This window comes from Littorina saxatilis, unplaced genomic scaffold (genome assembly GCF_037325665.1).
Source record: "Littorina saxatilis isolate snail1 unplaced genomic scaffold, US_GU_Lsax_2.0 scaffold_680, whole genome shotgun sequence".
In the NCBI taxonomy this organism is placed as follows: Eukaryota; Metazoa; Mollusca; class Gastropoda; order Littorinimorpha; family Littorinidae; genus Littorina; species Littorina saxatilis.
In genome coordinates this window covers 28,875-45,605 of record NW_027128823.1, presented here as the reverse complement: position 1 = coordinate 45,605, position 16,731 = coordinate 28,875, and the positions used below count along the sequence as shown (strand labels likewise).

The window sequence follows — 16,731 nt, the reverse complement described above, 5'->3', positions numbered from 1 at the left end:
TGCTGGATTACTTGAAAGACAGCAGTTTGATACACCGTTATCGCTTGACGTGTCGACATCAATTCCAGAGTTTTTGAAAAAGAAATTTAGTAAATATCTGCGATTGAAAAATGTATGCCGTGATGACGACACATCTTGCGTGCGACACCTTAAAATTCGGTTATCGAAAAAAACAAATTCTCTCGAGATTTAGATTTGACGTTTGGTCTCGTCTGTAAAGCGATGTTTCAGGCATTCAATCAAACTAAATGCAATTCATTTGTGCTTCTTGTTATTTTTCTGTGGCATATTCAAAACACGAGGTATCACGATGTCCGTTTTCAGATGGCCGGTTTTGGCGTTATTTTTGACTTTAAACAAAGATAACTTCAAAACCATTCAAGTCAGACACACGAAATTATGTCCACTATCTCTTCGCACATTCATCCACACACACACCAATTTTCAGCAGACACACGTTTTTAGAAACATTTTTATTGTAAAACAAAGTCGTCTTCTGTTCTGTGAGCACCTTTTGGCACTTAGTCATATATATATATATAATATTTAAATAACAATGTGGTTAACGGAAGAACCACACCAGGGAATGATGTAAACTTAAGAAACGCATTAAGTCCATTTTTGTGTTTATTTTCTTGTCAATTTCTTGCGGAGAAGCTGTAAGTTTGTGGCAGGAAAGGTACATTTAGTTTCTGTGGATGAGTCTCAATATTTTGAACATGTATCAGGCAAATATTTGTTCAAAAGTTTTTTAAAGTACAACCCGAGCTGAGTACTGTAGGTAATTTTCAGTGTCTGAGAATGAGACACCTAATATCGGCGTTGGTTTAAACAAGGTTTTATTCAGTTGAACCTGGTACAGTAACAAAACGAGAAATAATAGGGACACGAACTCAAGCGAACGCTTATATCACGTGCCCTATACACGAATGGTGGATAGTACAAATGGGATGTCGGACAGAACATTATATACTGTATAATTATCTGGGTCAAAAACAGAGTCAAAGTAAACCAATAAAAGAGTAAGACAGAACTATAGCAGGGAACAGAGGGGGTGGGGGTGGAGGGGGGGGGGGGGAGAAGAAAGAACGGTAGAGACATGTAGAGAGATGAAAGTAGCAAGCGCATACAAAAGAGAGTGTGCATAGTAAATCAATAACTGTAATCCAGTGACAGATAAGCAGTAGTTCGCTAGTAAAATAATGAGAGAATGCATACAATCTCTTCTCTTCTTCTTCTTCGTTCATGGGCTTAGACTCCCACGTACACTCGTGTTTTTGCACGAGTGGAATTTTACGTGTATGACCGTTTTTACCCCGCCATTTAGGCAGCCATACGCCGCTTTCGGAGGAAATGCATACAATAATTATAAGGGTTGTCATCGGCGTTGTCCCAGGTTTTGCAGCGGATTTCGTAAGCAGTGGACAACACAATTATAAATTTGCAATAACAACACAATCAACACACACAAAAAACACCCAAAAAACACCCAAAAAAAGGAGAGAAAAAACATGTTTTAGAGCACTCTAATTAGATAGTGTGTAATTGTCAATCCTTGTACAATTCTGTAACACTAAAAAACTATCTGCGATTTCTTTTGTTCAAGTGCGACAGATGTACACACCACATTTGGATTAAAATCAATCCACCCATTTGTCATCAAATTTGTTCTCTCACGGCGAAGCACGTATCAGTACGCCTGTGGTGTATCAAAAAATCGAGAGAAAAACTATTCAAGATAGTCAGGTCGTCATTTCCCGATTTTGACCTTAACCCCTCAAAAAATACCTCGGAGAATGTTTTGACTGTTTTGAACTCTGTGATGTCTGTAGATTACAGATCCGACGGATGACACTCTGTCATCCTTGGGCATTTTGATGTATTCAAGATGGCGGACAAGATGGATTCCAGACTGCAAAATAGTCGAAACTGCATGCTATAAACTAGCAGAACTGTATTTATTTATGTTTTCCGGGAGATAAAACGGGAGTTAATATGCATAACAACAGTTACATGATTAGCAGACACAATAACCCGAATGACTGGTCTGTTGAGGGACCGTTAAAACTGGTTAACGGAGCAGGATGATATAGTTAGTTTTAGCAATATATTTTTTCAGTTACAGCTAATGGTTTAAGCTTATATGTGTTGTGGGCTTTGATTACTGTTGCACTTTGCTTGACCTTCATCGCATTTCAAGGTCATATGAATGTCAAATGTTCATTCAAATGATAAAGAATTATACTATTTTTGAAGATAAAATGACGAAATGTGTTCATCTTCTTAAAACTTGCCATGAATAAAAACGTTCATCAACACTGAAGGTCACACGTTTTCAAGGTCAAACAATTTCAAGGTCATATATTTTAATGTCTGCAAAACCATCACTTAGCACGTGTATCACTACAAAGATCACTGTCAAGAAGACGAAGCTGAGATTGTATGGCCATGTAACAAGAACAGGCGGGCTCTCCAAGACCATCTTACAGGGTATGGTGCGCGGAAAGAGAAGATAGAGAAGACAAATGAACAGAGGGACAGATATCATTACAGAGTGGATTCGGAAATGTTTTGCAACTTCCCAAAAATTGCTCACAGCCGCCAGAGGTGGAGACAGCTTATGAAGCGCCCGTCGTTGAAGTGACCCTACCATCCTGGTGGGTTCCAGAATCAATGAGTGACTTGGTCGGTGAGCAAGCAGATAACAACTTAATCCTGGAAAAGTGGCTGTAATACCCAGAATAACTTAAAGTTATCTTGTTCTCTTTTTTTTAAGAAGACTGATCCAGTCAGGTGAGGAATGTATACATCAGACGAAAGGCCTTGTAAGGTGTCACAGCGCCAAGCGATTCGGCATATGAAATCCCTTTTGACACCATATACACAGTGTTGTGTCAGTTAGTGACGCCCCGAGGAGGTGTATTAGGCGGCATGTCAAGAGGCTAAACGTGATGTACCATGTCTCACATACAAAAGACCTCTATCACATAACGTAAAGGTCATGGCGACGAACCAGGGATACTGGTTAGTATACACTTTACCTCGCCGATGACCACACAGGATGATGTGTAGTTGACCATTCCAGATGACCAGGCAGGATGACCACGCTGGTTTACCACACAAGATGACATGGTCATGCAGTGAGTTTCCAGTTTGAGGGCAGCCACCATCGATCCCTTTTTTCAATTGCCGAAATGGTAGCGGATGACTATGCCTGATGACCAATAAATGACAACGCCCGATGATTACGCAGGATGTCATGTAGATTACCAGTACGGGTGACCAGTGAGAATTGCCAGTGCGGATGACCAGTGTGGATGACCTGTACAGATGACCATGAAGGATGACCATGAAGGATGACCAGTGCAGATGACCAGTGCGGATTACCGGTGCGGATGTCCAGTGCAGATGATCATGAACAAGAAGGGCAAAGCCCATACGACTCACATGCTTGACCTTGACCTTTACATGACTTCAAAATACATGTGACCTTGACCCAAGGTCAAGGTCATGCAACACAAAGCTGTTAATTCAAGACATAGGAAGTACAATGGTGCGTATTGGCTCTTTCTACCATGAGATATGGTCACTTTTAGTGGTTCACTACCTTATTTTGGTCACATTTCATAAGGGTCAAAGTGACCTTGACCTTGATCATATGTGACCAAATGTGTCTCATGACAAAAGCATAACATGTGCCCCACATAATTTTTAAGTTTGAAACAGTTATCTTCCATAGTTCAGGGTCAAGGTCACTTCAAAATATGTATACAATCCAACTTTGAAGAGCTCCTGTGACCTTGACCTTGAAGCAAGGTAAACCAAACTGGTATCAAAAGATGGGGCTTACTTTGCCCTATATATCATATATAGGTGAGGTATTCAATCTCAAAAACTTCAGAGAAAATGGGAAAAATGGGAAAAATAGCTGTTTTTTAGACAACATTTATGGCCCCTGCGACCTTGACCTTGAAGCAAGGTCAAGATGCTATGTATGTTTTTTGGGGCCTTGTCATCATACACCATCTTGCCAAATTTGGTACTGATAGACTGAATAGTGTCCAAGAAATATCCAACGTTAAAGTTTTCCGGACGGACGTCCGGACGTCCGGACGGACGGACGGACGGACGACTCGGGTGAGTACATAGACTCACTTTTGCTTCGCATGTGAGTCAAAAATGACGAGTGCGGATGATTAGTGCGGATGACCAGTGCAGATTATCATGAATTGAACGATGACTAGTGCAGATGACCAGTGCAGATGATCATGAAGGATGACCTGTGCGGATGACCAGTGCAGATGATCATGAAGGATGACCTGTGCGGATAATCATGAAGGATGAATAGTGCGGATGACCGATGCGGATGATCACAAAAGGATGACCAGTGCGGATGACCGCAAAGGATGACCAGTGTGGATGACCTATCCAGATGACCAGTGCGGGTGACCGGTGAAGGTGACTGTTGCACATGCCCAGTGCGGATGACCACGATGGATGACCAGTGCGGATTTGTGGAATTTCCAAGGAGTAGACATCGACATAAGATGGCACACGCACATTGACCGACTGCGCAACCACAGCATGCTGTTACACATGGTACATTTCTCCACAGCCACACTTCAAAATTAGCATGACTTCAGTTGGTGTAGGTTCTACTCCAGGCGGTTTTCTGCCCATCCTACAACCACCCGAAGTCAACTGGATCAAGATTTGGAAGATCCCCGTAGAATTGCAATACAGCCCTTTTCAGATGGACGTTCAGCAATGGGCTGATGTGGGCGGTAGTTTTTGATTTATGTGGACTGGTGCTTGGAGGTTCTAGCTAGCCAGGTTTCATATCTCTAACCGTAACGTGATATGTTGTTTGAGATTTTGCACCTGTAGCACTCGCTTACAAACTGCGACATTTGCTGAAAGACTTCACCGATTTTCACGCATGGATCTTCTGCAGAGAAATCAAGCACTCCTACGAACACACTGGTTAATGAACAGCTGTCACCAGATGGCATACGCTTCCATCTAAAATAGCTCTATCGTCTGGTAAACAATCAAATCGGAGAAAACTAGTCTCTCACGATGTTCTTTGATCATCGCCCGCCATTTTGTAAGATCAATTTACAAGTTTTATCTTCGACAGTGAAACCTGTGCTTTGGAACACCATACGCACTAATCGCAAGTCCACGAATAACACAGGTTTCACATCTTCTCAGCCTGGATGTAATTCCATACACACTCATGTGCAAATTGTTTCCATTTAGCAGAATGAAACATGTCAAATGCCTTTGTTATTTGTCTTGGAAGAGGAGCTCAAGTACGGACACGGACAACACTACAGGCCATACTGTACGTGTCGTCATATTACTCATTACGTTTTCCCGACGTCATGAAGTTTATGACGCCATTCTAGCCCTTTTTTCTATGGAATGCCTTTTGTGTCTAAACAAAAAAATCAACATTTGCTAATTTTCCTATAATTAATTTTAACTCAATTTGCCCAAGGATTTAAAGATGTCATCCTGCGGATTTGTAAACTTCAGGAGTTAAACTACCCAAAACCATTAAAACATTTTCCGAGGTATTTTTCAAGGGGTTATTGCCCTGCCGTAAGGACTAAGATAAATCTGTGGTGGGACGCCGAAGATGTCAGTTCCGAGAGACGCACGGGCCAGGTCGAACACCTCGTACTTGACCTCGTACATGTCCAGCGGTTCCAGGCCAAACTCGGACAGCTGGTCGGTGATCTCGTACTTGAACAGTCTGGTCAAGGCAGTGTTACATTGTCAGACTCGTTTCAAGGCAGTGTCACACTGTCAAACTAGTTTCGATGCAGTGTTACATTGTCAGTCTAGTTTCAAGGCAGTGTTATATTGTCAGACTAGTTTCAAGGCAGTGTTATATTGTCAGACTAGTTTCAAGGCAGTGTTATATTGTCAGACTAGTTTCAAGGCAGTGTTATATTGTCAGACTAGTTTCAAGGCAGTGTTACATTGTCAGACTAGTTTCGAGGCAGTGTTATATTGTCAGACTAGTTTTAATGCAGTGTTATATTGTCAGACTAGTTTCACAGCAGTGTTATATTGTCAGACTAGTTTCAAGGCAGTGTTATATTGTCAGACTAGTTTCAAGGCAGTGTTACATTGTCAGACTAGTTTCAAGGCAGTGTTATATTGTCAGACTAGTTTCAAGGCAGTGTTATATTGTCAGACTAGTTTCAAGGCAATGTTACATTGTCAGACTAGTTTCGAGGCAGTGTTACATTGTCAGACTAGTTTCGAGGCAGTGTTACATTGTCAGACTAGTTTGGAGGCAGTGTTATATTGTCAGATTAGTTTCAAGGCAGTGTTATATTGTCAGACTAGTTTCGAGGCAGTGTTATATTGTCAGACTAGTTTCAAGGCAGTGTTATATTGTCAGACTAGTTTCAAGGCAGTGTTATATTGTCAGACTAGTTTCAAGGCAGTGTTATATTGTCAGACTAGTTTCAAGGCAGTGTTATATTGTCAGACTAGTTTCAAGGCAGTGTTACATTGTCAGACTAGTTTCAAGGCATTGTCAGACAAGTTTCAAGGCAGTGTTACATTGTCAGACTAACTTGGAGGCAGTCTTATATTGTCAGACAAGTTTCAAGGCAGTGTTACATTGTCAGACTAGTTTCAAGGCAGTGTTACATTGTCAGACTAGTTTCGAGGCAGTGTTATATTGTCAGACTAGTTTCAAGGCAGTGTTACATTGTCAGTCTAGGTTTGGTCAAATTCAAAAACTATTAACTTTGTTATAACCTTAGTCTTTGTAAAAGACTATGATATATTCTGCTACAATGAACGTTTTTGACCAAATCAGATTCAAATGATATCTGTATGCCCAAAAAGACTAATCAGTAAGACAAACAAGACAACAACAACAACAACAACAAAACCACCACCACCACCACCAACACCAACACCAACACCAACAACAACAACAACAACAACTAACAACAACAACTAACAACAACACACACAGATTCGTTCTCTCTATTTTTGTTTTGAAATGTGTTTCTGATTAAAAGAAAGTGATACAATCCTTTTAGCGTGTTATACGACCATAAAGATTCTAAATAACTTAAGATCTGAACATCAATACATTTTCAACCACACACCCACACACATACACGCACACACTAACACACACACATACACACACACACACACACACATACACACACACATACATACACACACACACACACACACACATACACACACCTGCGCACGCGCGCACACACACAAACAAAAAACACACAAACACACACACAAACACACACACACACACACACACAAACACACACACACACACACACACACACACACACGTCCTACAACCCTACCTCAACCGACTCCATCCCAAACCTCCTCCCCATTGACTCACAAACTCAAGAAGAAAACTCGCACCTGTCAAACTCCCACGGCAGTTCATATTCGTCTCCCAGAAGATAGAACTCGCCGGCCTTCTTGCAGTCTCCAGTGGGCTTGCAGATTTCGAAGACCACCAGGGAAGACTTCTTGATGCCGTGAAGCATGAAGCCAGCGAAAACTCTCTCCTCCGCCGCGCGCCTGGCACAGAAAATAGTGAACTATTGTGCGTTGTGAATGATTACCTTTTGCAATTTGTGCAGCAGTAGTTATAAATAATGCAGGGTTACTGTTATCGCTGCTTTGGTTAATTAATTATTTATTTCGAATTCCGTTTTGTCGTTAGTTAATGAGTTGGAATATATAGTGTGATCTTATTTTGTTTTTGAATATATTTTTGTTGTCATTTGTGACTTTTCTTCATGCCCTCGAGGGTCCGAGATTACGTTAAGACTTTGAACCTGTGTCGTTACCAATGGTCGCGTCAGATGCATTATTTAAGTTTTGTATACACTAAACAAACCCCAGACAACAGTTTTAGGCTTCAGGAAAAGTGGGACCCCGTTCTGAACCTTGAAACATCGACTGACGTTTTGAGTTAACGTCTTCTTAGGTCAGTTAGTCTATATTGGGACATGTACTGGAAGTACGCTGAGGATACGGTTTGATACTTTGACTAGAACACGCCCACTGGCAGCTTGTCTACTCGTGTCTAACTTCTACACGAGCAGCTAGTTTACTGGAGTCGAACTTGGCCACCCACTTGATCACTTCGCGCTGAATCTGCGGGATGGACATCCCGTTGAACTGGAGGTTGTCGTAGTGGTAGTGGAAGCTGTTCTCGTAGTTGAAGACGTCGAAGGGCGTGGAGTGGTCACGGGTGACGGGGTCCGGGTTGGTGACGTGGTCCTGGGCAAAAGGCTGGAGGGGCTGACGCAGGGACGCGATGGCGCAGTTGGCAGAGTTGTAGGGAAGACCCCGGTACTTCTGCAGCTCCTGCCAGATGGCCCAGAGCCGGTCCGTGTTGGAGTGATGCAGGAAGAAGATGGGGTCGTAGGCACTGAAGCGTAGCGAGGCCATGGAGTACTCTTCGTTGCCGCCCACCAGAGCGTGGATGTAGTTCTGGGCAATCTCGTATTGCACCTGGTGAAGTGACCGATGTCGGGGTTAGTTTATGGCAGGACAGTGCCTAAACATGCCGAATAAGTGCTTAACAGTTCCATTGTTTTATGAACAATGTCAACAACAAGGAAAACACTAGCAAAAACAACAGCATCAACAACAACAGCAATAACAATCGCAGCATCAGCAGCGATAGCTGCAGCAGAAGCAGGATGATCAAAAATAAAAACAACGACATCAAAGCTCGGACAGATGAACAACGTTGTCTGATTTCATACTCGATGAATTAAGACCTGTCACCCTGTCAAGGATCACATAAGGACTGTTTCGGGTTCGTGTCTCTTTCTCCAGCCACATACCCACACCCACACACATACAACACTCTCACCACCAATCCCCGTTTACCTCAAAGTCACAGAAGTCGGTCTGCTCAAAAGCCAGCATGACTTGCTCAGCGATTCTGGTCAGCGAGCCGAACGCGGGCGCCTCGAAGAGCTCGTCGCGAACGCTGCGCGTGGTGGGGTGGCCGTCAGCCAGGCCGTTGTACAGCGGGTTGGGGGTGGACTCCCCGGTCTTGGGGTTGGTGTAGAACTCCTCCTTGACGATGGCAGGCAGGCTCGTGATGGGAAGGGTCCAGTCCCAGTAAGGGAGACCACCGTGAAGACCGTTGGCCACCAGGGCGTTCTCAGCCTGGACGGTGAGCAGTCGGTGCCAGTGGGGGAAGACGGCCATCCCGTGCGTACAGCAGGCGTACTTCTTCTCCGCAGCGGGTGACGGGCACCAGTTGGGCTGGCCGTGGAAGGCGGCGATCTGGTTGTAGCCGGATATCGTCTCGTCGTTCTTCGCCGCTTGCAGAGCTTCGCGAATGTTCTGGATCTGCTCCACTGTCAGTGAGTCCACATCCGAGCGCACGCGCTCCTCCTTCTCGTAGCCGTCCTCCTCGTGCACTGTGGAGGAGACCGGAAAATATTACCTTCCTTGGCGTACTGTGGCGAATCTTTTAAATACATCATCCTTCTTTGTTGGATATCAAAACATATTACCTTCCTTGGCGTACTGTGGCAAATCTTTTAATCAAAAACTCTGCTCACGAAGCAGTCAGCATGTTGATTTTTTTCTATGTTCAAGTGGAGGGATTGCAATACGGTTTACCAAGTAGTCTTCACAACATCAATTCATAAATAAGCCCAACATTACACACGAAGCAGTCAGCATGTTGATTTTCGGTATGTGTTCAATTGGAGGGATGCATGGCCATACTGATTCTAGGTGGCGTGTTTGAAATCCGTTTATCAAAACAAAACCCTAACAGCATGGCAATACTGATTTCTAGGTGGCGTGTTTGAAATCAGCTTATCAAAACAAAACCCTAACTGCATGGCCATACTGATTCTAGGTGGCGTGTTTGAAATCCGTTTATCAAAACAAAACCCTAACTGCATGGCCATACTGATTCTATGTGGCGTGTTTGAAATCCGTTTATCAAAACAAAACCCTAACTGCATGGCCATACTGATTCTATGTGGCGTGTTTGAAAAATCAGTTTATCAAAACAAAACCCTAACTGCATGGCCATACTGATTTCTAGGTGGCGTGTTTGAAATCAGTTTATCAAAACAAAACCCTAACTGCATGGCCATACTGATTCTAGGTGGCGTGTTTGAAATCAGTTTATCAAAACAAAACCCTAACTGCATGGCCATACTGATTCTAGGTGGCGTGTTTGAAATCAGTTTATCAAAACAAAACCCTAACTGCATGGCCATACTGATTCTAGGTGGCGTGTTTGAAATCAGTTTATCAAAACAAAACCCTAACTGCATGGCCATACTGATTCTAGGTGGCGTGTTTGAAATCAGTTTATCAAAACAAAACCCTAACTGCATGGCCATACTGATTTCTAGGTGGCGTGTTTGAAATCCGTTTATCAAAACAAAACCCTAACTGAATGGCCAGACTGATTCTAGGTGGCGTGTTTGAAATCCGTTTATCAAAACAAAACCCTAACTGCATGGCCATACTGATTCTAGGTGGCGTGTTTGAAATCAGTTTATCAAAACCCTAACTGCATGGCCATACTGATTCTAGGTGGCGTGTTTGAAATCCGTTTATCAAAACAAAACCCTAACTGCATGGCAATACTGATTCTATGTGGCGTGTTTGAAATCCGTTTATCAAAACAAAACCCTAACTGCATGGCCATACTGATTCTAGGTGGCGTGTTTGAAATCAGTTTATCAAAACAAAACCCTAACTGCATGGCCATACTGATTCTAGGTGGCGTGTTTGAAATCAGTCTGCATGGCCATACTGATTCTAGGTGGCGTGTTTGAAATCAGTTTATCAAAACAAAACCCTAACTGCATGGCCATACTGATTCTAGGTGGCGTGTTTGAAATCAGTTTATCAAAACAAAACCCTAACTGCATGGCCATACTGATTCTAGGTGGCGTGTTTGAAATCCGTTTATCAAAACAAAACCCTAACTGCAGGGCAATACTGATTCTAGGTGGCATGTTTGAAATCAGTTTATCAAAACAAAACCCTAACTGCATGGCCATACTGATTCTAGGTGGCGTGTTTGAAATCAGTTTATCAAAACAAAACCCTAACTGCATGGCCATACTGATTCTATGTGGCATGTTTGAAATCAGTTTATCAAAACAAAACCCTAACTGCATGGCCATACTGATTCTATGTGGCATGTTTGAAATCAGTTTATCAAAACAAAACCCTAACTGCATGGCCATACTGATTTCTAGGTGGCGTGTTTGAAATCCGTTTATCAAAACAAAACCCTAACTGCATGGCCAGACTGATTCTAGGTGGCGTGTTTGAAATCCGTTTATCAAAACAAAACCCTAACTGCATGGCCATACTGATTCTAGGTGGCGTGTTTGAAATCAGTTTATCAAAACAAAACCCTAACTGCATGGCCATACTGATTCTAGGTGGCGTGTTTGAAATCAGTTTATCAAAACAAAACCCTAACTGCATGGCCATACTGATTCTAGGTGGCGTGTTTGAAATCCGTTTATCAAAACAAAACCCTAACTGCATGGCCATACTGATTCTAGGTGGCGTGTTTGAAATCAGTTTATCAAAACAAAACCCTAACTGCATGGCCATACTGATTCTAGGTGGCGTGTTTGAAATCAGTTTATCAAAACAAAACCCTAACTGCATGGCCATACTGATTCTAGGTGGCGTGTTTGAAATCAGTTTATCAAAACAAAACCCTAACTGCATGACCATACTGATTCTAGGTGGCGTGTTTGAAATCAGTTTATCAAAACAAAACCCTAACTGCATGGTCATACTGATTCTAGGTGGCGTGTTTGAAATCAGTTTATCAAAACAAAATCCCTACCTGATGGCCATACTGATTCTAGGTGGCATGTATAAAAATCAGTTTATCAAAACAAAACCCCTACCTGATAGTCATACTGATTTCTAGGTGGCGTGTATAAAATCAGTTTATCAAAACAAAACCCCTACCTGATAGTCATACTGATTCTAGGTGGTGTGTATAAAAATCAGTTTATCAAAACAAAACCCCTACCTGATGGCCATACTGATTCTAGGTGGCGTGTATAAAATCAGTTTATCAAAACAAAACCCTAACTGCATGGCCATACTGATTCTAGGTGGCGTGTATAAAATCAGTTTATCAAAACAAAACCCCTACCTGATAGTCATACTGATTCTAGGTGGTGTGTATAAAAATCAGTTTATCAAAACAAAACCCCTACCTGATTGATGGCCATACTGATTCTAGTTGGCGTATATAAAATCAGTTTATCAAAACAAAACCCCTACCGGATGGTCATACTGATTCTAGGTGGCGTGTATAAAATCAGTTTATCAAAACAAAACCCCTACCGGATGGTCATACTGATTCTAGGTGGCGTGTATAAAATCAGTTTATCAAAACAAAACCCCTACCTGATGGCCATACTGATTCTAGTTGGCGTGTATAAAATCAGTTTATCAAAACAAAACCCCTACCTGATGGTCATACTGATTCTAGTTGGCGTGTATAAAATCAGTTTATCAAAACAAAACCCCTACCTGATAGTCATACTGATTCTAGGTGGCGTGTATAAAATCAGTTTATCAAAACAAAACCCCTACCTGATAGTCATACTGATTCTAGGTGGCGTGTATAAAATCAGTTTATCAAAACAAAACCCCTACCTGATGGCCATACTGATTCTAGGTTTGTTTGTTTGTTTGCTTAACGCCCAGCCGACCACGAAGGGCCATATCAGGGCGGTGCTGCTTTGACAGATAACGTGCGCCACACACAAGACAGAAGTCGCAGCACAGGCTTCATGTCTCACCCAGTCACATTATTCTGACACCGGACCAACCAGTCACTGATTTTAGGTGGTGTGTATAAAACTCAGTTTATCAAAACAAAACACCTACCTGATGGTCATACTGATTCTAGGTGGCGTGTTTGAAATCAATTATGAAAACAAAACCCCTACTGCATGGCTTTACTGATTTCTAATGGAATTTATGAAATCAGAACACCTACTGCATGGCAATAATGATTTCTAGTGGAATTTATGAAATCAGAACACCTACTGCATGGCAATAATGATTTCTAGTGGAATTTATTAAATAATAATAATAATAATAATAAAGTGTATTTATATTGCGCCTATCCCTTACAAAAAACAAAAATATTTGGCTCTAAGCGCATTACAACATGTGAGAGACTTGGTACAATCAAGTCTGACAAATACAATAACACAATAAACAGTCGGTCTCTTAGTTAAAACTGGGAAAAGCAGCTTCGACATTTAAACACTGCTACTAGAAGATCCTCTAACAACACCAACTGCATGGCAATACTGATTTCTAGTGAAATTTATGAAATCAGAACACCTACTGCATGGCAATGATGATTTCTATTTGAATTTATGAAATCAGAACACCTACTGCATGGCTCTAATGATTTCTAGTGAAATTTATGAAATCAGAACACCTACTGCATGGCAATGATGATTTCTATTTGCATTTATGAAATCAGAACACCTACTGCATGGCTATAATGATTTCTAGTGGAATTTATGAAATCAGAACATCTACTGCATGGCAATACTGATTTCTAGTTGAATTTATTAAATCAGAACACCTACTGCATGGCTATAATGAGTTCGAGTGGAATTGATTAAACCAAAACACCTACTGCATGGCAATAATGATTTCTATTGTAATTTATGAAATCAGAACACCTACTGCATGGCAATGATGATATCGAGTGGAATTGATTAAATCAGAACACCTACTGCATGGCCATACTAATATCTAGTGGCGTTTATGAAATCAGTCTATCAAACAAAAACAAAACCTATTGCATGGTCATAATTTTGTCTAATGGCGTTAATGAAATCAGTTTATAAAAGCAAAATCCATATCCTGCGCAGATAAAAGTGATACATGTTTTGTTTGTGTCCAAGCTGAGGGATGGGTCTGATCCCAGGTAAAAGCCTGGCCAACACTTGACCTTTCAGCACGGGCACGTGACACTTACTGAACTCCTCTTCCTGAGTGGCGTTACCGAAACGAACGGTCAGTGCTCGACCCACGACCTTCGTGTCCCCATCAGCGGCGCGACGACGTCTCTCGACGACGACGTCAGGGGTGAAATCAACCGTACAGGTCTGTTGAAGAAAAACCATTGGTGTAAGTGTGTGTGTGTTAGTATGTGTGTGTTAGTGTGTGTGTGTTAGTATAAGTGTGTGTGTGTTAGTATTAGTGTGTGTGTGTGTGTGTGTGTGTGTGTGTGTGTGTGTGTGTGTGTGTGTGTGTGTGTGTGTGTGTGTGTGCGCGCGTGCGTGCGTGCGTGTCGCGTGAGAGAGCAACAACAAGGAATACAACAACAACACCAACAACACCAACAACCACCTCCACCACCACCACAACCACCACAACAACAACAACAGTCGACCTACCGGAGCGTTACAGGTACTAGCATTCCCGGCAGAACCATCACACAACTGGACGGAGCAGGAGAAGAAGAGTGTGTTCTTGTTGCCGGAGCTTCCTCTGACGAACATGATGGCGTAGATTGGAATCTTGACCAGTTTCCCTGTTGCCGTTGTCTCCAGAACGTGGACCCCTCTCGCAACCTGGTTGTCAGTCAGACAGCCCCTGGACACACACAACAATTATGTTTACCTCTAACGCCCCAATCAAATCAAATTACCCTTATTATCTCAATCGGAGAAATTACCCGGGGCTACAGGCTGTGTGCGGTATGCCAACATGGAACCTCAACCCATTTTTAACAAACGCAATTTGCGTAATCAAACACAATGTCTTGAAGTAAACTACCCAAGAAAGAAAGAATTATCCTACATACATGAGAGAGACCACTCATGAGATAACAATAGGGAGGTTTAGAAACTGCGTCACCTATCAGCTACGTCACCTATCAGCTACGTCACCTATCAGCTACGTCACCTACCAGGACACCTATCTCACATGCGGGTCGCGCTGCGTGTGGTGATTAGGTACGTGTTCACGTAGCAAACCCTTCCATACGTCAGCGCAACGTATGTCAGATTTTATCAAGTCCAACCATCCGAGAAGGGTGTAAGGATGCTCAATATTTTCTGGAATCTTTCCTTCACGCTTCAGTCCATATTTCATAATTCTGGTTTGTATACATCGTAGTCGCAGATGTGTCAAGAGCATGACCCCACGATCGCGAAAGACAAGGCGCTAGTACTTACGTCGCGTATCCTTCTGTGGGCCTATTGAGTGTGCTCGCCTCGATTCACTTCGAAAAGCAGACACAGAAAGCAAAATACCGCTCGTTCAAATGTATTTTGTAGTTAAATCTGTTCAGTGGAATGAATTCAATCCCTCCGGTAGAAAAAATAATGGAAAAGCTCCCCTAGAATGGATTTTAGTGCAAATGTGTCGGTGTCTCGATAATACGTGAACACTGTGACCTTCTTTTTGACAACTTCTGAGCGTTAGATACCACGTTACGTGCATACTACACCCCTATCACTGCGGGTATTCCCACTGTCGATCGCTGTGCGTGCTTCTGATACGGGCGTGATCACGTATAAAACTGTTTTTATACGTGAAGGCAACGTATCTCATATTACTTTAAAATCTAAATATGAACCATTCAAATAAAGTACGAGACCTCCCCTTACAGCATTTTCCTATATCCTGGCGCATAAACCACATTTTTATATTTAGTCAAGTTTTGACTAAATATTTTAACATCGAGGGGGAATCGAAACGAGGGTCGTGGTGTATGTGCGTGTGTGTGTGTGTGTGTCTGTGTGTGTGTGTAGAGCGATTCAGACTAAACTACTGGACCGATCTTTATGAAATTTGACATGAGAGTTCCTGGGTATGAAATCCCCGAAAGTTTTTTTCATTTTTTTGATAAATGTCTTTGATGACGTCATATCCGGCTTTTCGTGAAAGTTGAGGCGGCACTGTCACGCCCTCATTTTTCAACCAAATTGGTTGAAATTTTGGTCAAGTAATCTTCGATGAAGCCCGGACTTTGGTATTGCATTTCAGCGTGGTGGCTTAAAAATTCATGAATGACTTTGGTCATTAAAAATCTAAAAATTGTAAAAAAAAAATAAAAATTTATAAAACGATCCAAATTTACGTTTATCTTATTCTCCATCATTTGCTGATTCCAAAAACATATAAATATGTTATATTCGGATTAAAAACAAGCTCTGAAAATTAAATATATAAAAATTATTATCAAAATTAAATTGTCCAAATCAATTTAAAAACACTTTCATCTTATTCCTTGTCGGTTCCTGATTCCAAAAACATATAGATATGATATGTTTGGATTAAAAACACGCTCAGAAAGTTAAAACAAAGAAAGGTACAGAAAAGCGTGCTATCCTTCTTAGCGCAACTACTACCCCGCTCTTCTTGTCAATTTCACTGCCTTTGCCATGAGCGGTGGACTGACGATGCTACGAGTATACGGTCTTGCTGAAAAATGGCATTGCGTTCAGTTTCATTCTGTGAGTTCAACAGCTACTTGACTAAATATTGTATTTTCGCCTTACGCGACTTGTTTAGTTGTGTGGTTGCTTGACTAAAATTAAATAAATCGGGTGACCCGTTCCAACGGCTCTGCGATATCACAGCAAACCATGAAGCACGCAAGGACGACCCAAGTTAAATTTAGAAATGTCATCTCGA

At 41.9% G+C, this 16,731-nt stretch overlaps 1 protein-coding gene across 1 annotated transcript; it reads right to left on the bottom strand.

Annotated features, from left to right (window-relative positions):
- Positions 1-1,031: 1,031 nt before the first annotated feature.
- Positions 1,032-15,706, bottom strand: LOC138957144 (hemocyanin 2-c chain-like). The gene is made up of 7 exons (XM_070328310.1): positions 15,702-15,706; positions 14,484-14,682; positions 14,063-14,192; positions 8,923-9,464; positions 8,159-8,538; positions 7,435-7,596; positions 1,032-5,761 (listed from the first exon to the last, which is right to left on the bottom strand). The coding sequence occupies exons 1-7, from the start codon at positions 15,704-15,706 to the stop codon at positions 5,587-5,589; spliced, it is 1,593 nt and encodes a 530-aa protein (XP_070184411.1). The 3' UTR covers positions 1,032-5,586.
- Between the last annotated feature and the right edge of the window lie 1,025 nt (positions 15,707-16,731).